General features: G+C 38.8%; 3 protein-coding genes across 14 annotated transcripts; 2 read left to right on the top strand and 1 right to left on the bottom strand.

Moving 5' to 3' along the window:
• The first annotated feature begins 685 nt into the window (after positions 1–685).
• LOC135597616 (uncharacterized) lies at positions 686–7,913 on the top strand. Of its 2 annotated transcripts, XM_065090816.1 has the most exons (7): positions 689–2,102; positions 3,754–3,844; positions 3,937–4,094; positions 4,188–4,239; positions 4,340–4,422; positions 4,990–5,083; positions 5,622–7,913. In XM_065090816.1, exons 1-7 carry the CDS (start codon positions 738–740, stop codon positions 6,176–6,178), a joined length of 2,400 nt encoding a protein of 799 aa, XP_064946888.1. In that variant the 5' UTR covers positions 689–737; the 3' UTR covers positions 6,179–7,913. The 2 variants fall into 2 exon arrangements, with proteins under 2 accessions (XP_064946889.1, XP_064946888.1); XM_065090817.1 differs by lacking the exon at positions 4,990–5,083 and having other exon boundaries at positions 686–2,102; positions 5,622–5,997.
• On the bottom strand, positions 6,595–14,050 carry LOC108951749 (RNA polymerase II C-terminal domain phosphatase-like 1). 9 transcript variants are annotated; one of them, XR_010481338.1, is made up of 6 exons: positions 13,668–14,050; positions 13,539–13,579; positions 12,544–13,037; positions 11,870–12,073; positions 7,389–7,859; positions 6,595–7,263 (listed from the first exon to the last, which is right to left on the bottom strand). XR_010481338.1 is itself a non-coding variant. In XM_065090818.1 (5 exons), exons 3-5 carry the CDS (start codon positions 12,746–12,748, stop codon positions 7,846–7,848), a joined length of 423 nt encoding a protein of 140 aa, XP_064946890.1. In that variant the 5' UTR covers positions 12,749–13,037; positions 13,539–13,579; positions 13,668–14,050; the 3' UTR covers positions 6,595–7,845. The 9 variants fall into 9 exon arrangements, 6 of the variants coding, with proteins under 6 accessions (XP_064946890.1, XP_064946896.1, XP_064946893.1 ...); XR_010481337.1 differs by having other exon boundaries at positions 6,595–7,356; positions 7,446–7,859; XR_010481339.1 differs by having other exon boundaries at positions 7,446–7,859.
• An 818-nt stretch (positions 14,051–14,868) lies between these two features.
• Positions 14,869–26,686, top strand: LOC103972100 (wings apart-like protein 2). Of its 3 annotated transcripts, XR_010481336.1 has the most exons (14): positions 14,869–15,517; positions 15,717–15,816; positions 16,692–17,028; positions 17,602–17,714; positions 18,529–18,651; positions 18,742–18,835; positions 18,961–19,053; positions 19,760–20,412; positions 22,255–22,532; positions 23,754–23,904; positions 24,672–24,769; positions 24,848–24,929; positions 25,832–26,000; positions 26,549–26,686. XR_010481336.1 is itself a non-coding variant. In XM_009386302.3 (13 exons), the coding sequence occupies exons 1-13, from the start codon at positions 14,973–14,975 to the stop codon at positions 25,913–25,915; spliced, it is 2,751 nt and encodes a 916-aa protein (XP_009384577.2). In that variant the 5' UTR covers positions 14,869–14,972; the 3' UTR covers positions 25,916–26,204. The 3 variants fall into 3 exon arrangements, 2 of the variants coding, with proteins under 2 accessions (XP_009384577.2, XP_064946887.1); XM_009386302.3 differs by lacking the exon at positions 26,549–26,686 and having other exon boundaries at positions 25,832–26,204; XM_065090815.1 differs by lacking the exons at positions 24,848–24,929; positions 25,832–26,000; positions 26,549–26,686 and having other exon boundaries at positions 23,754–23,944.
• The last annotated feature ends 866 nt before the right edge of the window (positions 26,687–27,552 follow it).

The raw sequence follows: 27,552 nt of genomic DNA, 5'->3' as shown, positions 1-27,552 counted from the left end.
ATGCTAATTGATCAATCATAAGTGTTTGTCATGGTTTAACTCTTTATCTATAGTGAAAACTCTGTTCTGTGAATAAGATAGTTCGATCCGAGGAGTTTGTGCAAAGCCATCAACCAGAGCAAATGTACCACCAAATCCGGCAAGATCAATCCATGAGTGTTTAGTAGTTGTCATATTAATAGGTTAAATCAAGCAAATCCAATCTTATAACATGGGATTATCACTGTTCTTTTTTTTCTTTGTCTCTATAAAATATCAGCAACATTGTAGGTGGAGATGATGAGAAACAGAGAGGTGGCCACATTTCTTTGGCATTATTTGTGTTTTTTTTTATTTATTTATTTAACATCTAAATAAATATTTAAAAATAATAAAAAATATACAACACTCTTACTATGTCATAATTTCTTTTTTAGAGGATACATATAATAAATATATCACTTAAAATTTTGACATATCGAAACCTATCCGAACAATCCGAAAAAAAATTATTTATGACATTAATAAAATTCCAAGGAAAATATTAGGATTTATAATTGTATATATGATTCGTTTAATTAACTTATTTAAAATTGTAATAATATTAAAATATTTTTGATTGATTTATTTAAAAATGATATAATATTAAATACTAATATATTTGGCGACGACGTCGACCCGTTTCTCTTCTCTATATAACTCCGCGGAGGCCAAACCGCTTGGAGCGTCGCGGCGTTATCGCCACCTGGAATGCCGGTATGACGGACAACCACGCGGTGGCGGAGGAGGTAGAGGAAGAGGAAGAGGAAGAGGAAGAAGAGGAGTTCTACGAGTCCTTGGACCGGATCCTTTCCTCGTCCTGCTCCTCCACCTCCGCCTCCGACGACGACGCTGACGAAGTCCGTTCCCGCCGTCCCTCCCCTCCCCCGCCGTCCTTGTTACCCTCGCTCGACGTCTGGACCTCCGAGCCCGCCTCAGTCGCGGAACGCCGCCGCCTCCTCCTCCAGCGCCTCGGCCTCGCCGGCGACGCCGCCCTTGCCCGCCCCGCCGCCGCCTCCGACGGTCCCGTACACTGTTCCTCTGTTGATACACCCGACCCTCCGCACCTCCCCCGCCAACAGCCGCATCAGAGATCGATCAATCTGCTGGCCTCGCGCAAGCTCCCCCTCTCCTCGAGATCTCGGCCCTTGTCCGCAGTGAATGTCAGGCTCTCCGGCGGCGACGACCACAGGTGCTTGATCAAGAATCTTGACAACGGGAGGGAGTTCGTGGTGGAGGAGTTTGGGCAGGATGGGATGTGGAACAAGTTGAGGGAGGTCGGGACGGGCCGGCAGCTCACGATGGAGGAGTTTGAGATGTGCGTCGAAGGATCGCCCATCGTTCAAGAACTGATGAGGCGGCAGAAGGTTGAGGCGACCGGGCAGCACCGTGGGTCTGGCGGCGGGCCGCGAGCCGATGGAGCCTCCAAGGTAGGGACGCGGTCGAAGAAAATAGGAAGTTGGCTCAGGCGCATCAGCAACGTGGCAGGAGCTACAATTGCCAGAAGGCACCATCAGGACCGTCGGAGTGGCGACGAGAAGGATACATCGTCTGAGAATGGAGGGAGAAGGTCGAGCTCTGCTACCGATCACAGCCAGGACGGTTCGCATGGTCTCGACCTTCGTGTCAAGGTTTGGCAGTACGGGAAGTCCCACAAGGAGCTCAGCGGTCTGTACATGAGTCAGGCGATTCAGGCGCATAATGGTTCCATCTGGAGCATCAAGTTCAGCTTGGATGGCCGGTACTTGGCTAGTGCAGGAGAGGACTGTGACATCCATGTGTGGGGAGTTTCTGAGATCAATACGAAGGGGGACTCGTTGAGAGTGGCAGAGGAGAATGGGAATTCTAAACCCTTTGCTTTGTCAATCTGTAATCGTCCACCAGATCCAACATCAGTGTTGCCCGGTGCTGAAGGGAGCCACTGGGATAAGAAGATAATAGCAAAGTTCCATGGTGGTCGGAAATCGGTTAGCTCCGACCCTGTTATGATGCCGGAGCTTGTGTTTGCTTTGTCGGAGAAACCAGTGTGTTCTTTCCGAGGCCATGCTGATGATGTCCTTGATCTCTCTTGGTCAAAATCACAGGTAAATATAGTTATGCTATAATTTTGAGTGATTTCCAGTATTTAAATGCCATGATAGAAGCAAAAGTTGCAATTCTTAGATTTGAGCAATATGAAGAATCAAATCATACTGTCCTGTCTTTCTGGATACATGCAACCTAAATGGAGTTAAGAAATGGAATTGAACCTAAATCGTTAAAAATGGATATCAGTGCTCCGAATAATTGGCTTTGGTAGCAAAAGAAACATATCTGGACTTTGAGGGGTTTATGTTTGATGGAATGAGAACATGAAACTTGATGGAACCATTAGGAATTAGAAAACAATGAAAAGTTAGAGGGAAATGCATATATATACCCATGAAGTTTCTCTCAGAAAATTAGGATATTTCAAGCATGTACTATTGTGCAGGTCAGAATTTTAAGCATCAAAGCGATGTATAGCTGAGAGGAATCATCCTAACAGACTTCAACAAATTGCTAGGAACAGATGTGATTTGTTTCTTTCGGCTGCGTAATTATGCTAGATTTCTACAATAGCAAAATGCTTTCAGCTAAACAAATTTAGCTTTCACATTAAGCTTGAATGGTATTATTATAGGTTGGCTTTTTAGTGTGCAATCACAGGCAAAAGGGTTATGGCCTTCTAGTTCAAGTTAACTGTGCTCTTTCAAGACCCATTAAAATTCTTCCGTATGCGGATATATGGAACAACATGGTGTTATCTTTTTCATACAACTGATGCATTTTCAATTTTTGGTACAACAAAGCAATGAGGCTGTTTTTTGCTGCACCAAATATTTTACAAAAAAAATCTTTTTCTTGAAAATTCTTTTTACTGTGCTTGTTTTATGTATTTACAAGAAGTGAACTTTTCCTTTTTATTTTTTCTAAAGAAATATTAAACGAGAATGTCTTCACTTTTATGTGTCTTTTCAACATATCTTTATACAGACAACATATGTTACTTCAATATCTTTCTTTATGCTTATAGTCCAAGAAACTTATTTTCATGGAAAATATTTTATTTTCCTACTTTTTCATTGCATCTATGCCTATCGTGGTTGAATTTTTCTTAGTCCTTTTCCTTCTTTCGTCTCTTTTTTATGTCCTCTACTAATCAGTTCTTCGTCGTCATCTTTTGTTTTCTCTTTGCCACTTCCTTCTTCCTGTCTTAGCACTATCTTTTTTCTCTTTGTGGGCTAAGATCTGCTTGCACAACCATTTTAAGATTTCTAAAACAGTTCTTGTAGAAGATACACAACAACAAAGAATTAGCTAAAAGTATAGAGCATTCTTGCTATCTGGAATGTCATATTATGCTGAGAATTGCACACTCTATAGGAAGAATTAAAAGTTTTTTTTCTAGCTCATACCAATATTTTAATAGCCAGTAGGTATTTCTAAACATCAAGAGGTTGTTTCCGTGGGTCTCCTAAACCCATAAAGAAGTAATTTTATCATTATACCAAGCCTGCCCTCGGTAGTACTTTTGATAGGATTTATAGTTTTTGAATCATATGGAAACTTTTGCTGTACTTAGGACTGTTTTGAAATTTACAGTCTTGCAGAACTTATCACCTAGATAGCTTTAATGTTGACTAGGGAGGTTACATTCAGTAAAAAGTTTTAAAGTGTTGATCATGTCATTATTTTAAATTGTTTGCTTTGCAGTATCTTCTGTCATCTTCAATGGACAAGACTGTTCGACTATGGCACATGTCTAGCAATTCCTGTTTGAAAATATTCACACATAGTGACTATGGTAACTTTGGTTTTTTTTTTTTTTTTTTGGGTATGCTTGCTTCCTGGACTACCTAATGTCTTCATGATTCTTCTTAAATTGTGTTGATGCAGTGACTTGCATCCAGTTCAATCCTATTGATGACAGGTATTTCATCAGTGGATCCCTGGATGAGAAGGTCCGGATATGGAGTATTCCTGACCCTCAAGTTGTTGATTGGAATGATTTGCATGAGATGGTCACTGCTGCTTGTTTCTCTCCTGATGGACAGGTAACATACTTGACACTAAAGGTTCCACCTTGTTGTATGAGTGTGGATGAGTTGACGACTTAGATTTCATTGTGTTATTTGTTATTCATGAAGGCTGCTCTGGTTGGTTCACATAAGGGGAGTTGCTACTTGTATGATACATCTGGTATGGAGCACACAACATCACACCCTATTTAAGATTGCCCTATCTCTTGTATTTAATCCTTTTGATGGTCTTATTATTTATATAAATCTCTTTTGTTCAGATAACAGACTTATCGAAAAAAGACGAATCGACCTAGAAAACAAGAAAAAGAAGGCCGCACACAAGAAAATTACTGGGTTCCAGGTATTTGCATTATCCTTTTTTTTTCTTTTTTTACTTCTAAGGTGTTAAGTTTGAGTATCGTTATTCAAATCGAATGGAAAAATAGAACCGAACTCGAAATGAACCTAAATCGAACCATTTCATCAATAATTTAGTTTTTAGGATTATAATTATTCCAATTTAGGAGGGTATTCTTCTTTAATTTAAAAAATATCAACTTATGTTTATCACTCTTCCTTCGTCACCATGGCTCTTTATCCTCACCCCTTGCTTAGCCTTGTTCTATCATATCAAGTATAAATCTGTTTTTTTATCATTAATTAACAATCCTTTTATTGATTTGTATAAATTTCTTCATTAATTTATACACATCACTGCATATCCTCATCATAAAATGTATATATATATATGTATACATATACATACACATACACATACACATATACATACACACATATATAATTATTCATTTCAAACCTCTTTGAACACCTTGGTTGGAGCTCCCATAGTAATGAGCTCCCCCATCTCATCTTTCTTTTTAAATGCCATTGTAATCGATACTGTTAAGCTCACCAGCTTGATTAACAGTTTGCTCCAGGGGGCTCCTCAAAGGTGCTAGTTACATCTGCGGATTCACGAGTCCGGATAATCGCTAATGAGGAACTTATCCACAAATTTAAAGGTAGATATTTCCAAATTATGACCCTTTTAGAAGCATGTATGGCCTACATTTATATCACAGCATTCTATTTTTATCAACTTTGGAGAGTGGAACTTATGTGCACAACAATTATCGCTCTGTAGGATCGTTTTACTGCTTCACCTGCTTCTAAGGCAAGAACACCGTAAATGGATAAGATCATACATTCTTAATCCCTTGTCCTTTGGATGCACTTGCACTAGAGCACAGAAGAACTTTTCTTTCTGTTTTCCAATGACATTATCCATAGATCAAATTACTAGCAACCAAATCCAGGTGCTTTCGTTTCTGTAATTTGTGCATAATTGCATACCTCATTGAAATTTGTCGATTATAGGCTTCGTCCAGTATGGTAAAGACAGCAGTGATCCAAGGAGTTCATTTTGTGCATACAGGAGTAAATTAATTCCAATTTGATCTAGACAATGCTCTATTTCTATTGACTGCCACTGGCAAAAATCTGTCCTTTGCTCTTTAAATTGTTATTAGAGACTCATCATATCCTCTCTTTCTTTTTCAGGGTTTCGCAACACAAGCAGCCAAATCTCAGCCTACTGGACTGCCAATGGCAAATATGTTATCTGTGCCAGTGAGGATTCTCATGTATATGTATGGAGATATGATAACCAGTTGCAACCAAGCCGCAGCAAAACTCCTGCAAGTGTCACGCGGTCTTACGAGTATTTCCACTGCCAGGGTGTCACAATGGCTATTCCTTGGCCAAGCACTGGAACGGAAAGGATGAACAGAGCTCACTCCAGTGAACAGCTTGTGTTTAATGAGGAATCAGATGCCAATGGACATCATCGTTCATCTTCTCATGGTTACCTTACCATTGGGTGTCAACAGAAAAACAACATTCTCACTCCAAATTCAAGTCACTCCTCTGATAGGGTTTCTGCGACTTGGCCCGAAGAGCTCATGACCCTTAGGCAGAGCCCTCAGAGTGACGGTGATCTTTTCGGCAGATGCATGCCGGTGCAAAATACATCAGCCTGGGGATTGGTGATTGTCACTGCAAGTCAATGTGGCGAAATTAGAACTTTCCAGAATTTCAGCTTTCAATTTCTGACATGATTTTTGTTCAGCAGCCTTGGAACAATACTCATTACTTCCACTGTAGTTTTGTGTACAGATAGTTGGATATTTGGCAGAGATCTGTGACATATAATGGCAAGAGAGTGTACCAATCCAGCAACTCAGAGATCTCACCACAGCAAGGATTCTTCTTAAGTGTACAATAAAGCAGAAGCTAAAGATGGTGGATGATCGGTCCTCCTTGGTAATCTTCCTTCTTCTTTTTTTTCCCTTTTTCTTATGACCGCAACCATGTTTTAGGGTTACGGTGTTCTTGTGAAACCTCTCTCCACCATTCTTTTATTTTATTCTGTACAAAAGAAACAAAATGTGAATGCTGCAAGAAAATTGCACATATTAGCAGACGCTGGAAGGAGATTTAGGAAAGCAATAAAGATCATTGTTTCTCACTGAACCTGAGTGGATCATGTTGTCCAAAACCTCACCACATCGGACAAGCCATATCGCCGGCATTGCCAACCACCTCATTCTTCCTCTGGCCGCAGCTGCCACAGTCGATCTGTCCCTGTGAAGGACTCATCGATAAACCATGAGTTGACAGACAAAAGAGACCTTCTTTGGGTGAACCACAAGTAGATTGACTGGTGATAAATGCTTGGTGGGAGATTTGGATGCAGCTGCATTGACCTTTTGATGTTTCTACCAAATTGTTCCAGCATAAGATATCCAGCAGCTAAACATCTATTGCCCTGCCATGGTCTCTATACAGGACGAAAGAAAGCTAACCCTCCGTGAGTTTAGCAGCAAAAGTAATCACTTAAATCTATAATCCACAGGCTGATCGTTTGCTGATGGTGAAAAGCCGCCACAGGCTAGCAGATTACACATCTCGGAAGCCACCAGAGCCAATTTGTCCTTGTTGATCAGGTTGCAGAGTTGCTACCTCGCAGTGAATGATAAGCAGTAAGGTTATGTCAAGAGTGATGTGCCCAACACTGATCATGGAGCAAATGGACATGATGCTTCAAGTGAATCTAATATTCAACCATGCACAACTGCGAGATATCAAGACAATGTTCATCTGTCCGCCAAGGTGATTATGGAGCAAAAGGAAGCAATCCATCCTGAAAATTTCATGCCAATTGAAGATCAACATGCTGCTTCGAGTGAAGATCAACAGCACAATCACGTCGAGTAATCCTTGACCGCACAAAGAACTACAAGAACATGCACCAACTCAAGCTATTACCTTCTTTCTGAAGCTGCCATGTGACGGAATTGGCAATGACAAGTCGAGTCGACTTACCAGCTTTTAGCAAATGGCAAATGCATTGGAGATGACCTTCTTGACCGGGAAGGTAACTGATTTCCTTCACGGAATCACCCAATCATTAGGCAACAAGGTGGTGCCATGACATATGTACAACCAAATGCTCATTTACTGAAGATAATTTGCTGGTTGTGCCCGAAAATGGATAAGATTTAGCTCTTTCTCCTTTGAAAACCTTTCCAGCATCAAGAGTCAACAATCTTTCTTAGTTCCCTACCAGAATCCAACTGGCTTGCTCTTCTGATACATAACAGAACCATGGAGGGCAGATTATAGTGTAGTCATCAAGGCACAGGAGTTTCAGTTTTGGAGTATCCTCCTCATGGAAGTCTCTTCGGTACCCATGAAAATTCTTTGTTAAAATGCTTGTTTGGCATTATCGATAGTGACCTGAGAATGAAAGAAAAGGAATCGAAGATATCAAGCAATTGCAGTTTTTATTTATTACTGGTTTGTGTGATTTTAATAACAAAATAGTATCAAACAAAAGGTTTATACCATAATACAGGTCTAGAAATTTAGAATATGGGGTAGAAACCAAAATAGAGACTATTAGAGATCACGATTTTTTTTTGTTTAGAATGAAGAAACTATGAATATTGAATACACAGATCCACTAAAAATTGCATCACATTGCTTTAAAGGTTGATCTACAGAAACTTCCAGGATTGAGTTTTAAACAATTTGAAGAACTAGACTAAGTCAATTTATGGATTCAGAAAAAAATTTATGCAGTGGGCATCACAACATAAGAGTCACACGTTTGATAGTTGAATCAGATTTGGCTACATTACTTCTTGAAGAAACAAATGGCCTTGGTCTCTAGCAAACATGGTATTGTATAATAAATGGAGTACTTTATAGGCAATCGTTAACCCAACCACTTTTACGCTGTCTTCACCCTGAAAAAGTTGCTCGAGTACATTTTGAAATCCATGAACCTATGGAGAACACACTGGGGCCCGATTACTCACATTCAAAATCCTCCGATAGGGATACTACTAGTCGACCCTTAGATGAGATGTTGTTTAGTATGTGTAACGCTGCAACAGATGTCAGCGTAATACTTGAATCCATAGGCTCCCTGTGACATTTCTGACCCCCTGCAGATTTGGCATGGTCATTCGCCCAGTGGGGGTTGGACATTTTGAGCCTATTCCCACCAGCTTGAGGCCAAAGGAAGTTTTTGATCATGGGAGTTAGTTATTTCACCGTGGGCCAAAACCGAACCCTTAGCCTCTATCTCAAAAAAATGGTTGAAGGATTGATTTGGAAGAACATAATCTTACGATTTGACGTTCCAAGAATCATAATTACCAACAAAGGGATGTAGTTCAATAACACCAAGTTCAAAGAATATTGCAAATCCTTTGGCATTAAGCTAAGATTTAGCTCGGTAGCTAGACTGAAGTCACTAATGGAGCCATTCTTGAGGGCCTAAAGAGGAGAGTGACCGAAGCTAAAGGCACATGAGTAGATAAACTCTCGAGTATCTTGTGGAGCTATTGGACCACACCAGAAGTCTCAACAGGACAATCCCCTTTTGGCCTAGCCTACAAAACTAAAGCAGTGGTTTCAGCCAAGCTTATTCTGCTGATAGTCCGAACCCAAACCTTCAATGGAGAGCTATCAGACTTAGGTCTTCAGACAAACCTAGACCTGATCGATGAAGTCAGAGCAAGGTCCCACTTGAAGAACCTTGCTTACAAATGGTCCATGGCAAAGTCATACAATATAAAGGTTCGACATTGTTGGTTGAAAGTAAGAGACTTTGATCTACGAAAGTCAGTGATGGAGGAAACCCACGTCGAACTCGAAAGAGTCGTACTGCATCCTAGAAGAAGTCCGACCAGGGACTTACCGACTATAAACTTTGGGAGGCTTGGGTGTTCCTCGGAGTTGGCATACCTTCCATCTCAAGAAGTGTTATCCATGAACAAGTCCAAATGTACACACAATTGAAAATTCAAGCTGGTTTTGTAAAAGTTTTCTTTAATTAATAAAAGTATATACATTATGCTTGGGAGTCCTTGCATCAAAATGGAACATCTTAACAGAAAGATGAACAAAAACAAAAGGAAACAAAACCATACAACAAGTCTGCTCGACTCCTATGATAGGATCTCTGTCTTATTTCGGAGTCGGGGGGGGGGGCAATTGACCATTGGGATCATGACAAGGGGTGGGGATGCAGCCTCAGGCTCCACAGTTGACTCCTTAGTGTCGGGAGGAGTAGCCTCAGCAATTGGCTCTGCCTCTCTAGGTTCCCCCTCGACCTCCTCACCTGGCTCGACATCACCATCTTCCACTAGATCCATAGCTACGATCGCCAATTCCATCTGCACCGATGAGGGATACTTAATGATCTGTTGGGCATGGAACTATGGAGTCTTTTGGGAGGGCAATATCAGGATGGTCATAGCGCGCTCAGGAAATTACGAGTTTGTAGTCGAAGTTAAATGCATTGAGCCCCAATTTGAGTTAACCCCTTCTCAAATCCCTGGGAGGCCTTGTATTTAGTAACCCTTCTCGCCTCAATTTTCAATTAGCAAGCCTCCTCAAATTGCTTCGTCAGCCCCTCCACAACACGTTGGAGGGCACCGACCTTAGCCTTTAGTGTATCAGCCTCAGCTTCGACTTTCAAAGCCATCTCACTAATCTGACTCTGTCAGCCTCACCTCATCGACCAACCTCTTATAGACTTCGACTTGGTTGCGGAGATCAACGACCAAGACCCGTATCGCCTCGATCTAGTGTCCGAGCTCATCAACCCGAGTCTAGAGTTGGGTCGACTTGCCATAGTAGTGGTCCCTCTCGGCTTCCTTATTCTTTAGCTCGTCCGACTCTTTCTTCAATTCTTCGTTCTCCTTGATCAAATGAGCAATGGCAATTGAGTCTCAAGCTTGATCGATCATCATCATCATGATGTGATGAGTTTGTAAGAGGAAATGAATCAGAAGGACACAAAAAGAAAAGCCATCGGGTTGAACACTTAACATGATGAGCTGCTTGTGCGCATCGACCATTAGATCCTCAGTTGGCTTTACATAGAGGCCCTTGGCAAACTCTGGGTGCAACATACTTCGGTTCCATTGGGCGGCCTCCCTTAAAACCTCCAATAGATAGCCATGGGGTGCCGAAGGGCCCGCCGATGGCGAGAATCGTGGGGCCTGTTGCTATTGTCGTTGTTGGGGGAAACGATCTTCATGCCGACTCCCCTCGGACCGATCATATTCGGCTCTCCTCAGGGGCTCCCCCATGGCTAGGACAGGAGGAACTTGACCCATTGATGTGGTCACCTCATCTCCTCTCCGACGCTGACTCGAAGGCAGTGGGGGTGATAGAGGTCCCACGTAGCATTTGTGGCCAATAGAGCGCCATAGCCTAGTGTTAGGCCCGTTATGACAGGATGTTAAGAAATAGATCCTACCAGGTTACACGCAACAACCAAGGTCACATGCTCATCGATGGACACAACAATGGGACCTCACACGTACAGTTGCATGTGCTTGACAACACATGAGGCCAAATCAGCCCATAGTGCACTATGACAATGTGCGAGACTGAATCAACCCATAGCACACTCCGACGACACGTGAGGCCAAATCAACCCTAACACAATCTGATGACACACGAGGCTGAATTGACCTATAACACACTTCGACGACACATAAGGCCGAATCAGCTCATAGCACATTTCGATGACCTACACAGATAAACCAATCTGTAGGCGTAATAAAAGGGCAAAGTGGCAAACAACTGAAGCAATCGAACACATACAGAATCCAATACGACCTCGATGTCATATTGTCGGTAACCTGTCAAAGGACACTTCTTAACCCGACTTCACTGTGCTCAACAAGCCAAGAAATGGGGGGCAAGTGTTAGAGGCATGGTGACATGGCCGACACCTCAGCATCAAGCAGTCGACACCTAGGAGCTTGGTGGCTGACACCTTAGCACCATGTGGCTAACACCTAACACCTAGGAGCCTGGTGGCCAACACCTCGGTGCCAGGTGGCCGACACCTTAACGTCAGGTGGTTGGCATCTTAGCGCAAGGTAACTGTCATCTCGCCACCGTCCACTAGCATCGGATGGGATAATGGGTCAAACATTACCATGTCCTGGATTCAGCGCACCACAATTAGAATTAAGTCCAAGAAAGGCTCACCACATGCTTTATGGTCAACGTCTTTTGCGAAGGTAATGACAGTCAAGGCCTACTATAAAAAGGCTTCCCAAGTACGTTTCCAACACAAGTTTTTATCCAAAAAAACTATTCGAATCATCCTGATCATTTATTGACTTAAGCATTAGAGAAGCATTGTCGAGATATTTAAAACATACCAATAAATTATATCATGCAACATATAGCAGAAAGATAAATATATGACATACCTGATTTAACACACACTATGCGGTCAAGAAGTTTCAACGAGTTGATCAAGCTTGACTCTAGATCCAAAAGCCTCCACATTTCAAAGGCATAATCTCTTTCAGACATTGCGCAAACATATACCTCTTGCAACCTCTTGCTGTTAGATAGCTCCTTAGGTCCTCCCATGCAAACCTTAATCGTACAAGAACACTTGTATCTCGCATCTAAAGATGAATAAAATTTTATCCACATTAATTCAATATTGTTAATAATAATTAAGACAAAACAAGAAAGGAACTTCATTCAGAAGAAGAATTTTAGTTTGTATAGAGAAAAATGGCATTACTGAATTCTCTGTGGTGTAAAGTAATAGAAATTAAGAGTAACAATAGAAATTAAGAGTAACTAAAGCATCAAAATTTAACAACCTAGTGGAGTAGACATGTTGACATTTATAATCACAAAGCTCCAAAGTTGACAAGCATTTATAAATGTTTCAAAAGCAAATTACACTTCCACAGAACTTTAGTAGCTACCATAAATTATTTGTAATCTTAATCATGTTCTTGCCAGACATCTGGCAGAAAAATAGCATAGAAGTGAGATATGAAGCTTCTATGCAGGGAAAACAAGGGAAAGGAACACACCGGTTATTGGTTATAACTTGCAGCAAAAAACAAGGCAAACAACATACCGATGGATTTACACATGTCAGAATGATGGTATTTTGCTTGTAACCTTATTACTGATCGTGTGATCAATTGATGGCTATCAGACAAAGGTAGGACCACCTCTGACTGAACCTTGAACACCTTACCATTATCAACAACCTGGTCACTGTCTGCATATTGTTTCATGATCAATTTATCATCTTGGGAATGTTTAATCTCTGCTAACATGCTGGTAATGTGCGGAGGATCTGTTTCATTACTTATTTTTCATTGAAGAGCACTGATCCTGGTCCTTGAATGACCACATGGTATTAGCAACTGTAAGTGTTTCATCAAGATCAAACACAATGCCAAGGCATCTCAGGTTCAGCATCATAACAGAAGACTCGTACAACCGTGACTGCACAATAAACCCCCATAAACAGGCACATGACATAGGGTTCTTTCTAGAAGCCATAGCCACCAGGTGCAGCCCTTTTTCACCTAGCTCTTTTGCACGAATCGGAATAACAGCAGTCTACAAGTGCATGAAAACAGAACAAATGAAACATTAGACACGTAAACTAGAAATTGCAATTAACAACATATGAATGTCAACTCTGTAAGGCTTACCCTAAGCTAAGTTGTGTGCGGTGCACATAAAGATAGAACTTTACACATACGAGTATAAATGCAGAACAACACATGAATTATGCACATCCAGCCGTGCCCAACAAGAGGATCATTAAGTGGCCATGCTTTCTTGATGTACAGATTAACAGCTTACATTATAATCTAATTATTGGGAACACCAGTGAAGTAAGTTTTCTTTTGAAAACCAGAAGGAACCACAAACAAGTATTAATCATACAACAGAACATGTTGGATGTTCAAACTCAGTATATAGGTACAAGAAGATGTTATGCATAATAGATACTAGTCAGTTTTGAAGTAAAAAAAGAGTTCAAACAGATATATTCACCTATGAAGACATGCACATCATTTTTTAATTTATTTTCCATTAAAGATATTGGCATACCATTCACCTTTCTGGTTCCATATTATGCAATCTTCATGAATCTACATTCAAGACGAGCAATAACAGATTCAGACAAGGCAATGCACATTAAGGATGCAATGTTCATTACACAAAATTCACCAGACAGACCTCTCCAGGTAGCTGAAAACAGTTATAAATGGAAGATAATATCTGTTCTTAGGATTTTAATCTCTCTCCATCTCCTCCTGTTACTTCGAGAGGTGGATGGGGCGGGTGGTTCTGTCCGTCGCCCCCCGAGCATCTCGGATTCGTGTATGGGGGTTTACTGCCTCGGCCATGTCGAAACCGATTGCGATTCCGAAGGTGGGCCGCCGGCGGTTCGAGGGTTCCCTTGGTGTTCTTCCCCGCTTCCCTTTCCGTTCTTGGATGCCACCGAGGAGGAACTCGGAAACCCTACCTCGTCACTCGATGAAAGGTGCAGGTGCAAACCGATGGCTGTTAGACCAAAATGGGAACCTCCATTGAGGTCGGGGATCCGCACACTGGCGGACCGAGTCATGCAAAATTTCATGGGTGAGTATAATATACGAATCTAAAGATTCCTAAAGGGACTAAGTGATCCTGGCCGTCCATGTCTTCACCCTTAGCCACGTGAACGGTGAATTTCTTTTCTGCCTTTGCCCATTTGGATGCCACTTCATCATCCCTCAAAGTTCCGCGGCTGACTCGACCGGCAGATTCATATGCCACGGTTTATCAGAAGGGAATTTTGATTTTATTTATTTATTTATCAAATAAAACCATCCTATCCTTATGATTTCACTACTTTTCTGTGACTTGCGTCTTGTGGTTTCCTATCTGTCTCGATCTAGGTGGGGCCCAAGCTTTCCATTCAAATAATAATAATAATTATTTCTCCGATATTAAGATCCTTTAAAGCACTTATAACTGTCGACAAAACCGCATGGAAACAGCAAGCAGTAGATATCCAATGCATATACGAGTAGATTAGTCGCATGTGGCTCAAGAACTCGATTTATGAAAGCAGATCCGAATCTCGAATCGAGATCGAACCGATGAATCAAATCTATTGGGCTCATGTTGACTGGTCTCAAATTAGAAAGACGGCTTGCTCTCGAAAGTAATTACGGGCCGGATTCGAAATCGAATCAGCTTGATGTTGCTGGTCTGATGCGATTTGATCTGATGGATGACTTGGTAGCGGCATCAAGATTTGCGCGTACAATCGGGCCCAGGGTCACAGATCTGGTATGCTGGACGTACGCAAGACGTTCGCACCGGGCGGTGACTATACCCCCAGATCTTCCACGCATCCTTTGTGACTGCAATATTAATGCCACTCCTCGTTCCTGTGGAATCCGGGTTCCGGTTACCGCCCGACCCTAATTCTTCCTCGGTCAGAGCAAGAAGGGATTCGAAGCCCCGTCTCTCAAGCAGCCCCGCAAGAAGGCGATGATCGTGCGCACTTACGCCCGGAGAGCCGCCCGCTGCGGCGCCGGCCGCACCTCCTCCGACCCCATCCTCCTCGACTCATCCGACGCCGACGGGGAACCCGATTCCGCCGCCGGAGAGCTTCTCGACCTTCCCTTCTCCCAGGACAGCTCCCATGGCCGCCACGCCCACGCTCACGCTGCATTCTCCTCTCAAGATTCCTCCTCCCCTTGGTCCCTGAACCCCTTCGACCTCCCCGACGACCCCCCGACCCTCGCCCCTTCCCTCTTTTCCCCGTCCCTCGGACCGCCGAACGAGCCGCACGGATCGGACGGTACCAGGACGGGAAGGCGCGGGGCAGAGAGGGATCTGGCGTCGGCGGTGACGACGGCGACGCTGATGGAGGCGCAGGAGTTCGGGGAGATGATGGAGCACGTCGACGAGGTGAACTTCGCGTTGGATGGTTTGCGGCCAGGCCATCCGGTGAGGGTCCAGCGTGCGAGCTTGCTGTCATTGCTGTCAGCCTGCGAGACTGCGCAGCAAAGGCGACTTCTCCGGGTGCAGGGGTGCGTAAATGAGATGCCTTTTTATATTTACCCCGTTGTCGTTTTAGTTGTGTTTCAAGAAAGTAGTTTTCGGATTGAAATGTTGAACATCGACGCAGTCGCCATTATAATAACTTCAAAAAACTTTGTTGGTTCCGTCTCTATCATCTGTTTGCAGCATGCATAGTTTGACATGCTTAGATTTTTGAACGCCTTACAGGATGGCCAAGAGAATAATTGATGCCATTTTGGGTCTAAATTTAGATGATTCTCCAAGTACAGTTGCTGCTGCTGCTCTGTTCTACGTCTTGGCAAGTGATGTAAGTTCCTTGTATACGTTAGTAGTTTTTCAGCATATTGTGCCTATGATTTTTTATCATCCGTTCTACATGACACAAAATAATAAGCCTTTTATCAATGTGTTTTTCACTTTAGAAAATCATTTATTACCTGAGGTTTCTTGTTTATTTGTCGACTTGCATGCTACATGTCATTCAACATTGATGTCCCAGAGATAATGGTAAAGTGAATTTCTAGAAGTTATTTGCTATTTGTCAACTAGGTCCTACACCTTTACTTGCTTGCCTATTTCTCACTAGATTGGCATCACTCATAGGATGTAAACTCTATATACGAAAAGTGACTTGAAGAGAACTTTAAATTGAATGCATCACAGACCAATTATATTCTAAAGCATAAGATATTTAAACCCAGTAGATATTGAATTATTCAAACTGATATAGAGCACACTCTTAATATTATCTTTATGATTCAACATTTGCATTTCTCTTTTGAGCCTGGTCCTGTAGGTGGAAGTTGTTGATGATTTAATTAAAAGAGTCACTTCCATTAATAGTTACTTTTAATGATGTTTTTCATCCAATTACTCATCTATCACTTAAAAGAGTATATATCTGTCTCTTATCATGTTATCTCTTAGCAGTTTAAGACGTACTCAGCTCCTTTCAATTTATATTTTAATTTGGAAGGGTTTTGTGTTGAAATTTGGTATAGGTGAAGATGTGTATAAATATTGACTTTCATCTGTGGATTACACTTCATGCATTTCTCATGCTTATCTGTATGCTTCAATGCTGACTTGCTTATGTCCTACTAATTGAATTGTGTATCTTCATACTCAGCATCATAGTTTGGCTGATCAACTTAAATAACTTTTTTATTTAATGTATTTCAGGTTCAAGATGATAATTTGCTGGATACACCATCTTGTATTGGCTTTCTTCTTAAGTTATTGAAACCAACAGTTCCTTCTGTCAACAGAGACAAAGCCGCAAGTTTTGGATCTAAACTTCTTGGGAAACGCAAGCCTCAAGTTGTAGGGAGTTCATATAAAGGATTAGATTCCACTGCGAAGGCCATCGTTTCAAAAGTTTCAGAAATTCTTTTAAGTTGTAAAGAGATAAAAGCAGGCCATGGGAATGATGAAGCAACAGAGAGGCCAGAGCTGAGCCCCAAATGGATAGCATTATTGACCATTGAAAAAGCATGTTTATCTACTGTATCATTTGAAGGTAGGGTTAGTTTCAATATATGCTTAACATTGTTGCTGTGCTTTGTTATATGCTTGATTAGGTGGACTGCTTTCTTGTGGTCTGTTACAATCCATAAATTCTGTCTGCACAAATTGCCATTTCAATACCGATTTCAGTTTCCTTTTGGACTGATAAAATATCAGTAAACCAGGCGGTACACTGACCTGTACCACCTAGTACTGTTGAATATAATTTAAAAAAATAAATATGAGCTGATATGCAGATCGATAAATACTGGTCAACACATATAGGTCCAGCTGGTGTTTAAAAACTTATGACTATCTAGGAGCTTAGCCATTATAGTGTTACGTTTGCTCCAAAAATAGGGTCTCAACATTTTACCAAACAACCATATTGCTTAATAGATTAGTCTGTTGCACTGTTTGGAGAAATAAGATTAAAAAAATATTGGGATAAATGTTTACACATCTGATAATTAACTTTTTCTGATTGGTCTATTATGGTTATTGGTTTAGATGCTGTTTCACTGTTGCTGTACATTTTCTTTTGCATATCATTGTCGTTAATTTGCTGCTGACATATTGTTTTTAGACACGTGTGATATGGTGAAAATGCCTGGGCGAGAATTTAAAGAAAAGTTGAGAGAGCTTGGTGGACTTGATGCAATCTTTGATGTTCTTGCTAGTTGCCACTCCACCTTGGAGGTGAGATGAGATTTGAATTTACTTTACTGATTTTTTTTTATAATAAATGTGTATTAGACTATAGGGAGCAATATGATTTCAACAAGTGTTCATATCTGATTCTTCTATATCGTTGTGATTTGTGCTTCGATTCTGCATCTGGCTTTGGAATTATAGAAGGGTGCCAATAAGCAATTTCCAAAAGAAGAGGACATGATAGCTAGTGTCATATTGATGAGAAAATGCGAGCATGTGATGACAATTAATAATGCTGACTCACAGACAAGCATCAACTCTTTTGTGTTGTTAAGAACTTCCTTTTGTTACTTAATATACATTAGTAATCTGTTCAATAGAAATGCTGGAGACATTATTGCTTGATAGAGTTTTGCTTATTGTGTTATAAGTTGGTAAAATATTTTTTGAAGTTGAATTATGTGGTGGTATTTAAAGTTTTAGCATTATTTGTTGTTGGATCATTAATGTTTAATTTCTAGCTATATGCTTTGTTGTTTCTAAACCTTATTACTTTTTTGGATGGGTTGTTGTTATTTTCTGTGTTATTTATGAGCCATATGAAGTTTGATTAATTAAAGATATATTCTGTTTATGTTGTCATTGTATATTGTAGCAGCGTAGCCACTTTAGTTCATACATGCATGGATGGGCTTAACTTTCACATGAGCACATGGAATGTCAATATCAGTATCAACATGAGTTTTCCTGAGATAACTACATAGCAAGATCCTTTTTCTAAATATCTATGATTGAATCGACATCGTACTTTTTCTAGTGTCCTTGCAATGTGTTGACTATGGCATGCTTGATGTTGTAGACATGGCACAGCTCATCATTGTTGTCACATTCTAAAGATGAATCAGTGTTGCAAAGTATGCTACTTCTCTTAAAATGTTTGAAAATTATGGAGAATGCAACATTCTTAAGTAAGGATAATCAGGTACTGTATCAGCCTTACAAGTGACTAATTTTGTATTTTGTTTCTATGATTATCTTCTAACTGTACACATTTTGTTTTATTTTTTAACAGAGTCATTTACTTGAGATGAAACACAAGTCGAACTATGGTGGCGTACAACTTTCTTTTGTTGGGGTCATCATCAGTGCCATTAAGTTATTTTCAGGTCTCTGTCATGTGCTAACTGATCAGACCTTTTCATGTGCTTTTGTTCAATCTCACTGGAAAAAACAAATTATTGCACTGGTACTTATTGATGTTTCTGTTGGTTTATTTTGTATTGCACTACAGATTTTTCTTTGCTCCAGGGTAAATTCAGCATTTCAAACAAAGAGAAGTTAATTTCTGAATATCAGAGTCTTCAAGTGAACCAAGAACTGAAAGGTACTTGGATTTTCTGGATCTCTTTTAGCTAATCTTATGCAGCCTTTTCTGCTTTTTTTCTCATTTGATAGAAAGGTTTTTTTTTATTTTTATCAAAGATACTATATAGGGGGATTATATAATATTTGAGCAAACTGTTATTCATCATATAACAATCAAATTTGTGTCATTCTTTTTTTTTTTTTTTTCATTTCCTTGGATCTTAATTTGGCTCAAGATCTGAATATTACTCTTTTGCAAATATGTGGAAGATGATTCTTGATATTATTGTAGTGTTAGCATTTTCTTGGTCATCTGTTGTTACTACATTAAATCTATGTGGGGATGAAAATTTTTTCCTTAAAAAAGGGCATGTATTGAAAATAATTTATTATCAAAGTTTTGAAAAGCAGTTCTTGATTTTGTACGTGATCCTTGGGGTGATGTTTCTAATATTCTAGTTTTAAGTTATTATGAATATGCCTAGTAAGATTATTTTTAAAGTATATTGCAATTTATATATTGTCATTAAGCTTGGCCGCTGGTAGAGTATGTAAATCATCATTGTCAGTAATTACTCCAGGATACTGGTTGCTTTTTTATTAGTGAATCAAAACTTCTTGCTCAAAATGTCTTTTAGATACCTTTTACTTACGTTTGCTATTATAATTTGTCTGTAAATTATTGTTGCTTGTCATCGTCAGTATATTTTCTTCTATTTTGGCAGATAACAGTGATGAGCCACCAGATAGTTATTATGCTGGGTGTTCTGGTGTTGACAGGGAGTCTGAAGTGAACATCATAAAGATATGTCATAAACGACAGAAATCATCTTATACCCAATTAGAAGTTTCTCATTCTGGTTCAGAAATGGCAATTGATTTTTCCGCCTCTGTTTCATATGATGTAATTAATAGATCTATCGGAGGTGGCTGTATGAATGGTAATACTTTGAAGGCAAAAGTTAATTCTAGTGGTTCGAAGATGAATTCTTTTAGGATTTCAAATCGATGGATCTCTATAAAATCCAATGGTGCAACAATGAGCTCTGATAGCATGTCTAGAAGACCTCATATGCCAAAAGATGATAAAGGCAATTGTGAAATGGACATAAATGATCCTTTTGCATTTGATGAAGGTGACTTAAAACCTTCCAAATGGGAATTGTTGGCAAAGAAGAAAACGAAAACTCAGGATCATGAAGGTGATTTACCAAATAAAGAACTTTTGGATGGGTGTGAACTCCCAATAATTACTACAGATGATGTTTTGAGTCAATTAACAAATGAAGAAAATCACAAGAATTGTGCAAAGTCTCATCCATCAGGAATTGATGAAGATTCAAGCCTTGCGGAAGACTGTCTCCTCACTTCAGTGAAGGTAATTGAATGGTCCGTATTTAGTTGTTGTTGTCCTGTGTAAGCAAACAAACATACACATGCAGCAAATGATGTCAAGTAAATGATATGGTTGGCTTATTTACTTATATGCTGAAAGCAAAATAGTTGTATTCTTATCTAAATATGCAATCATTTTAGTACTAATTTACTGATATCATTTGTTTCTTTTATGGGAAATTTGAAATCTTTGAGATGATTGTTATACTGATATGGTGTACCATAATATGCATTTGTTGTTTATAATGTTTAAGTACAGATATTTAAAGGCCAAAATGAATCAATTATTTTTTTTCCTGCAAGGGTCATACCCAGCAGGCCAACAATCTTAAACTGCTGAGTAACTAGTAAAATGTTACTTTAGACATAATTAGTTGGTATCATTTTTGTCTAGGGGTTTTTGTTTGACGGTTTCCAGGTCAGAATCTTGGGTTATGAAAAGGAAAAGTTACTTGTGAATTTCTTCCTGCCTTATTGAATCTGAACTGGATACCTATTTTCCTGTACCCATCTATAGTGACGAGCACCTTATTTTGGCCTAAGCATGTCAGGTAGACTCAAATACCCAAAAAACTGGAGCAGCTGTTGTACATGAATGGTTAAGGATAGGGCATGTATAAATTTCAGTAGGTCAATTTTGATTCTATTGTCTTAAAATATGCTTATTATTTATTTCAATAAGTCAATTTTGTTATAATACAATTACAAATACTTTTTCCTATTTTGTATGTTATTTTATTTGTTGTTCCCTTATAAATCAGTTCACTTTAAGTATCAGATTTGTTTTGCCAATAGAATCACTAGTCTCTGAAAAAAATTGAATCATTACCATCTAACATTACTGCAGCTTACTAGAATTTTGTTAGGAATGAACCAATAAGCCTATGACTTTCCTGGGTCCTTTTATTCTTTGGAGATGCATTGGTCTATGGTCGAACAGAAAATGAAGGTCATTGACATCCCCTGTTGGGGTTGAACAATGGTGGATTATGATACCAATGATTAAAGTATCACAAACATGATTTTTATGGTCACTTCATACTGGGGTGGGACTTGTTAAGCTATCTTAGCTAGCATATTAAGTAATGCTTTTCAAGACTTCTCTACTTAGTTACTTTAATTACTAGACAAATTGACATGAAGTGATGCTTGGTCATAATTATGATTTAATGATTTCATGTTTTCAATTTTTCATACTTTTCTTTTATAAATTTGTTGTTCCCTAGCCTTCCATCGGTTCAAATGGTTATTTCCTAACCAAATTATATCTTGCAAAAGGAGCATGCAGATCCCAGAAAGTTCATTCATTGGGAACGGAAATAATCTTGTTGTCCTACTAGACTAATTATCGGGAACCATCTTGGTGTGTGTTTTATCGATTTTGTTGGAACTGCTAACATTTGGTTCCCCTTTAGTGCAACTTTGAGCATATGTAGGCCAACTGATTTTCATTTTGATATCTAAACAAGTGTTGGTCTGACCTCTTAAGTTACTGATGATTTGATTCTATGAATGTTACAATCCAGAGATGACTTTTCCAAATGTGGTAAAGGATAAACTTATCCAGATGTGGGAAAGTATGCACTTTTCAGATGTGTGAAGATTTACCTGAAGTGTTTTTTATTTGCTATGTTGGCTGCCAGAAATTGTTTGCTAAGCTTCCACTGTTATTTTTATTACTTTACCTGCTAAAAACAAGTGTCTTTCTCTCTCTGCCTCTGCATGAATTTACAAATGCAGTCAAATTATTTTCATGTCATTTTTATGAATTGTTATTCATTTTGGTCCTTGTGTAATAATTTAGAGCTGTGTGTTTAACTTGCAGGTTCTGATGAACTTAACAAATGACAACTCTGTAGGGTGTCAGCAAATTGCTGCATGTGGTGGACTGCATACTATGGTTTCTTTAATAGTTAGCCATTTTCCATCATTTGACTGTTCGTTTCAAACAAACAGCAAAGTGAACGAGAGCACCTTATCTACCAACCAACATAACAGTAACTGTCATCTGAACAACAGACATCTCAGTGATCATGAATTGGATTTATTGGTAGCTATATTGGGCTTGCTTGTGAACCTAGTGGAGAAGGATAGTCAAAACAGGTCATCTTCTATTCCGTAATATTATATACTTTTGGAGAATAATTAAATAGTATATGTACTTTGTTTGGAGAAGAAAACAAAGAAGTTACAGAGAGAATAAATAACCAATGAAGACTTAGAGGAAAGAAAAACAAAAAGAAAGCATGAAACTATGCATAAAGGACCTGTCATCTTAGCATGCATTCTGTGGAAAAAGGTGTTTAAACAACCACAAGTGATGCAAGAATAATTTTTTAATCTTATTGGAGAAATCTATTATCTGAAATCTGCAATGGCTTTCATACAAAAAACTAACCCTCCTCCCCCATAACCAAATAAAAAAAGGAGCAACTGCAAATGTTTTCTATAGCAAGCAAATACAACCGCCTGGTTCGACCAAACAAGCACAGCCATAACAACATGATAAGAATTGTGGTATAAATTGGGCAGGACTACTTTGCCAACACCAATTATCAAGTTATGTCTTTTTGTCCTCGTATTAACACCAAAATATGGAAAGCATGATGTAGTCATGCAAGTTTGGTTTCAATAACTTAGATGTCCTAGTAATTGATTAGTTTATTTTGGACTTCAGCAAATTCCATGACATGTGAGCAATAGGAATTTCATAAGAGAGGCATATATTCTTGAATAGACATATGCATGTATCTACAACTCAATCAAATGCCCATTAAGCTATGAGGTAAGAGTAAAGCCTGCTTAAAAGTGCATTGAATGTTGGAGGAACTATGATCTGATTTTGGAGTCAGCGAACAAATACAAAATCTTCTGATATTTGCATGGCCTGAAAGAGACTAAGGCTGTGCTAAATTGTTATTGTAGAACATATTTATGATTCAAAAACCTAGATGGCAAGTCATGGAGGAGCCTGAGATGGCAAAATGGAAAAAAGATAGCCTTGTTTGATGTTACAAGTAGTAGATATGATTATGAATCCTTTTCTTTTTTAGGCTATCAACCTTAGTTCCGCTGCATAAAAGGTGCACATGAACATGAGAGAGACAGAGAGAGAGTGAGTGAGGGTTCTTGGCAATTGATCAAGTTTCATTGTCACAAAAGCCTATTATATTTCACCAATACAAAATTTATCCTGTTCTCTTATTTTTCACTTTTCTGTTTTTTATAATTTTTAATTTTCTTTGATTCATATTAGAGCATTAGTTTACATATGCTAGGCTAATTTTTTTATTATTTATTACATTAATTATATCTACTCTGCAGATCACGTCTTGCAGCAGCTCGTGTTTCAGTAAGTCGACCAGGAAAATCAGTAAACGTGGAGCCACAAAGGGATGCAATTCCATTGTTGTGCTCCATATTTATGGAAAATCAAGGAAATGGGGAGGCTAAAGACGAAAAACCTTCTCTATGTGTAAGCTAACGCTTCATATAATGGGTATTTATTAGATTAGGTATATTGACATGACAAATTTATCTTGAAGATACTTCTGAAATGATTAATATAGCAAGATAATGCTTGCATCAAGAGTTATGCTTGTTTCTGTTATAATACCAAAATGTGTATTTGATTCCTTTTCTGAATTCTATTATGTTCAATGGCAAAACATTAAAAAAAGTGATGCGAAGCACACTTTATGCAACAACAATACCACAAAGTCTCAACAAAAATCGGTTAAGATTAAGATTCATGTTTATGGGATCTAACGTAGTTTTACGTTGTCAGTGATCTAATGCAACCCTCCACCTTTTTCATCCGGGCTTGGGATTGGCATTGACAGTATTACAAACTTGCAGTTTGTAATTGTTACAAACTTGCAGTTGTAACATTTTGTAGGATTTGTTATTTTTATTTGCATTATGATTTTGCACAGTACACAGTAAGTTACAAACTTGCGGTTGCATCGTTGTTGTTTGTTCAAGTATATTATCACAAATAACAAATCTAATTTAATTGTCACCTTGAATTTCTTAATGATGCATCTAACTGTTGTAAAGTCACCACTCAACCGATTATGAAGTTTGAAAGATCATGATCATTGATATTCTTTACATTATAATAGCCCTTAAAATGTACAGACTGTTGAGTCAGTGATGTCGCTCTATGATGTTATATGCCTCGTTAAGAATGCACATTAGCCAATGAGCCTACTGATTTTGGTTTTTATAATGAGTTAACAGGATGATGAAGAGTCATTGTTGGAAGGAGCACGGGAGGCTGAAATGATGATCATTGAAGCTTATGCAGCTCTTTTGCTCGGGTTTCTGTCAACAGAAAGGTCTGCATAACCTTTCTGTATTTTTATTTTTTATCATAACTTAATTTACTCATGCTAATGGTAATTTTCTGCCATCAGTTCTAAACTTCGCCAAGCTATTGCCAACTGCCTTCCAAATCGGAACTTGCATGCTCTAGTTCCTGTTCTAGAAAGATTTGTGGTAAGTCAACAAAATGTTCTTTTTTTCCTATTTACCTCTATCTTCCTACATGGGGAAGTGGTTCTTCTCATGTTGCAATACAAAATAAAGTTGATCTAGAATGCTGTGAGAGGACTTGAGGCCTCATCTATCACCTTATTATTAATCATGGATTCTCCAAATTGGAGATTGTCTTCAACAAACATGATTACAACGTTTAAAATACATAGAACCCAAGTTTAAGTGATTGGTATATATTTTGTGTTCATCGAAACCAAGACGCAAGGGACAGCATAAAAGTATTCATGTTTGCTTCTAAAATCTTAGTTGTTTTAACTTATGATCGAATGATTAATTTTAATCTAAATATTGTTAGATGAATGTATAAAATTTTGCTTGATTTGTTACTTATTCCTTCACTAGATGCAAATTTTAGAATGTATATACGATTTTTATTTTTAGGTTTTATATGTCATAAATCATGGTCAATGGAACCGGTTTTTCAGTTTGGAGCTTTCATTAATTTTGAGGGGATGAGAATCATTCTAATAGGATTTTATTTTAACTCTTCATGTGTTTGTGAGTGTATCCGCAACCACTGTAACTCCATGTTGCATAAGCTGCTTTATTGTGTGACTTCTCACACTTAAATTTGATATGCTACAATCACTTGGCACTTGTGATCTGGGTTGCCTTCTGTAGACATTGTTTTACACACTGTATAATCTACCATTTAATAAGTTATTTCTGTTCTTTTAGGATCTTGATGCTACTTTAATGTTGCAATGATATACACAAATAGATTTCAGATGTGCAGCATTTTACGTTAACACTTCCAATTATTAGTATTCCTCAACTAAGGTATATTTATTTTCTTACTTCCTGTCAGCACATAATATTGTGTGTTTGAATTGGTTTGCCAGGCATTTCATGTGTCGCTAAACATGATATCACCGGACACTCATTCAGCAGTTGTCAAAGTAATCGAATCTTGTAGAAGACCATAGATGAACGATACTGTACAGTAACTATTGGTCTCTAGTAGGATGAGGAAGAGTCTTGGGGAAGCTGCTCTCTGCTTTCGGCTCTCTCGTAAGACTAACAGCCATTTGTATCCTTATTTTTTTTTACCAGTTTTTCTTTCTATTTTCTTTCCTTTCCTTTGCTTTTTTTTTTTTTTGAGTTTTATATGATTTTTCTCCCCTTTCATGCTATCACCACTGTATCGTATATCCCGAGGTGCCTGCTGATTGTATAATAAATATCACAAGGTGCAATGTTATATCTGTTCCTGTCGATGCAAGTATTAAAAGATGGAAATAAGCTGAGTACAAAAGATTTGATCCCAAGAGGTGAATGCATTGCGAGTGTTGTAGTATGTGCATGATCCTTGAGTTATGTGGCTCAACTAAGTTTGCCTACATGTACTAATTAAATGAAGTGGTAACAAGAAATGGTTTTCTAACGATGCTTTTCGTTTCTTATCATTTTTTGTGGTTCAAGTTATTTTAGGAGTTTATTCTATATATATATATATATATATATATATATATATATATATATATATATATATGGTGCATTTTTTAAAAGATATTTGTAAGAAATTCTCATAGAGCGTAATTTTTAAAAATTTCTTGCAGAGTCCTCTCCTTGTGTGAAATATCCTCTCCTTCGCTTCATGTCTGCCATTGGTGTCTCTCTCTCGTCACACACCTGCGATGAATGAGAGGGCACGGCAGTGACGATATTGTCCTCACCCATGGCCTTTGCATGCAAGGGACTGGATCTTTGTGTATTTGTCTTAGCCCCAAGTCTAAACTTAGCATGTATGTTTATGCTGTTAACTTCAATTGATCTTGGTTTCATCATTAATCTAAGCACACACCACGTTTATTTGATATTAGTTCTCTTTAAGAGCCTGTTAAAACTATTATTATGATGGGTATTAGAAATGTAAGTGCTGTATATTTATATATTAAAATTTATGTGATGATGTATATTAAAATTTGTGTGATGATGTTTGTATGTGATCATAGACTCATGTTTTTGTCGAAGTAGGGTTAATTATATATTGGCATTTCTTTAGCGTTTCGATCTCTATACTTTAAAATATTACATTAGCATTTCTATAGTTATGAAAATGAAATATCTAACTTCATTTATTTTAACGATGTTAGTTTTATCGATAGAAACATAAAAATAAAAGATAAAAATATAATTTTAACGTTCAATGACAGACGATGACGTAGCTAGCATCGATGCTGGCGTAGTTACCTGGCCGCTTCCAACAATGATGAGGTTCGCTCTCATTGTGACGTCACTTTCCTCCACGAGGAGCATGCTGCCCTCCTCTTTTGCATCTACGTCAGCATCGACGCAGATGTCGAGCAATCGTCGCCCTTCGATCCATACTCTCTCGGCAAGCTCTGTTCCATGTCCGACCATCTCCTCGACGAATGGTCATTGCTATTAGATGAGACCATCACCTATGCTTGCGGCTTCCTAATCATTCGTAGCACCTCTCGCATCAACGGTCGCTTCTTCGCCTCGATCGCTACACACGCCACAGCAATGTTCAATAGCGCCATCAGCTTCTTCTCGAATGCCTCATTCTCAGACGACCCAGGGTCCTCGTCGGAGTCAT

This window comes from Musa acuminata, chromosome BXJ1-11 (assembly GCF_036884655.1).
Source record: "Musa acuminata AAA Group cultivar baxijiao chromosome BXJ1-11, Cavendish_Baxijiao_AAA, whole genome shotgun sequence".
Classification (NCBI taxonomy): domain Eukaryota; kingdom Viridiplantae; phylum Streptophyta; class Magnoliopsida; order Zingiberales; family Musaceae; genus Musa; species Musa acuminata.
This window is presented reverse-complemented; position numbering and strand designations above follow the sequence as displayed.

Excerpts from the sequence above, each read along its gene's own strand:
- LOC108951749 (XM_065090823.1), bottom strand. The coding sequence starts at position 12,748 with ATGTTAGCAGAGATTAAACATTCCCAAGATGATAAATTGATCATGAAA. Across the intron at positions 12,074-12,543 it reads TGACATGTGTAAATCCATCG|ATGCGAGATACAAGTGTTCT; the intron begins GTATGTTGTTTG and ends ATTCATCTTTAG.
- LOC103972100 (XM_009386302.3), top strand. The coding sequence starts at position 14,973 with ATGATCGTGCGCACTTACGCCCGGAGAGCCGCCCGCTGCGGCGCCGGC. Across the intron at positions 18,652-18,741 it reads TCTTAAGTAAGGATAATCAG|AGTCATTTACTTGAGATGAA; the intron begins GTACTGTATCAG and ends ATTTTTTAACAG. Across the intron at positions 20,413-22,254 it reads GTCTCCTCACTTCAGTGAAG|GTTCTGATGAACTTAACAAA; the intron begins GTAATTGAATGG and ends TTTAACTTGCAG.
- LOC135597616 (XM_065090816.1), top strand. The coding sequence starts at position 738 with ATGACGGACAACCACGCGGTGGCGGAGGAGGTAGAGGAAGAGGAAGAG. Across the intron at positions 3,845-3,936 it reads ATTCACACATAGTGACTATG|TGACTTGCATCCAGTTCAAT; the intron begins GTAACTTTGGTT and ends GTGTTGATGCAG. Across the intron at positions 4,423-4,989 it reads AGAAAATTACTGGGTTCCAG|TTTGCTCCAGGGGGCTCCTC; the intron begins GTATTTGCATTA and ends CTTGATTAACAG.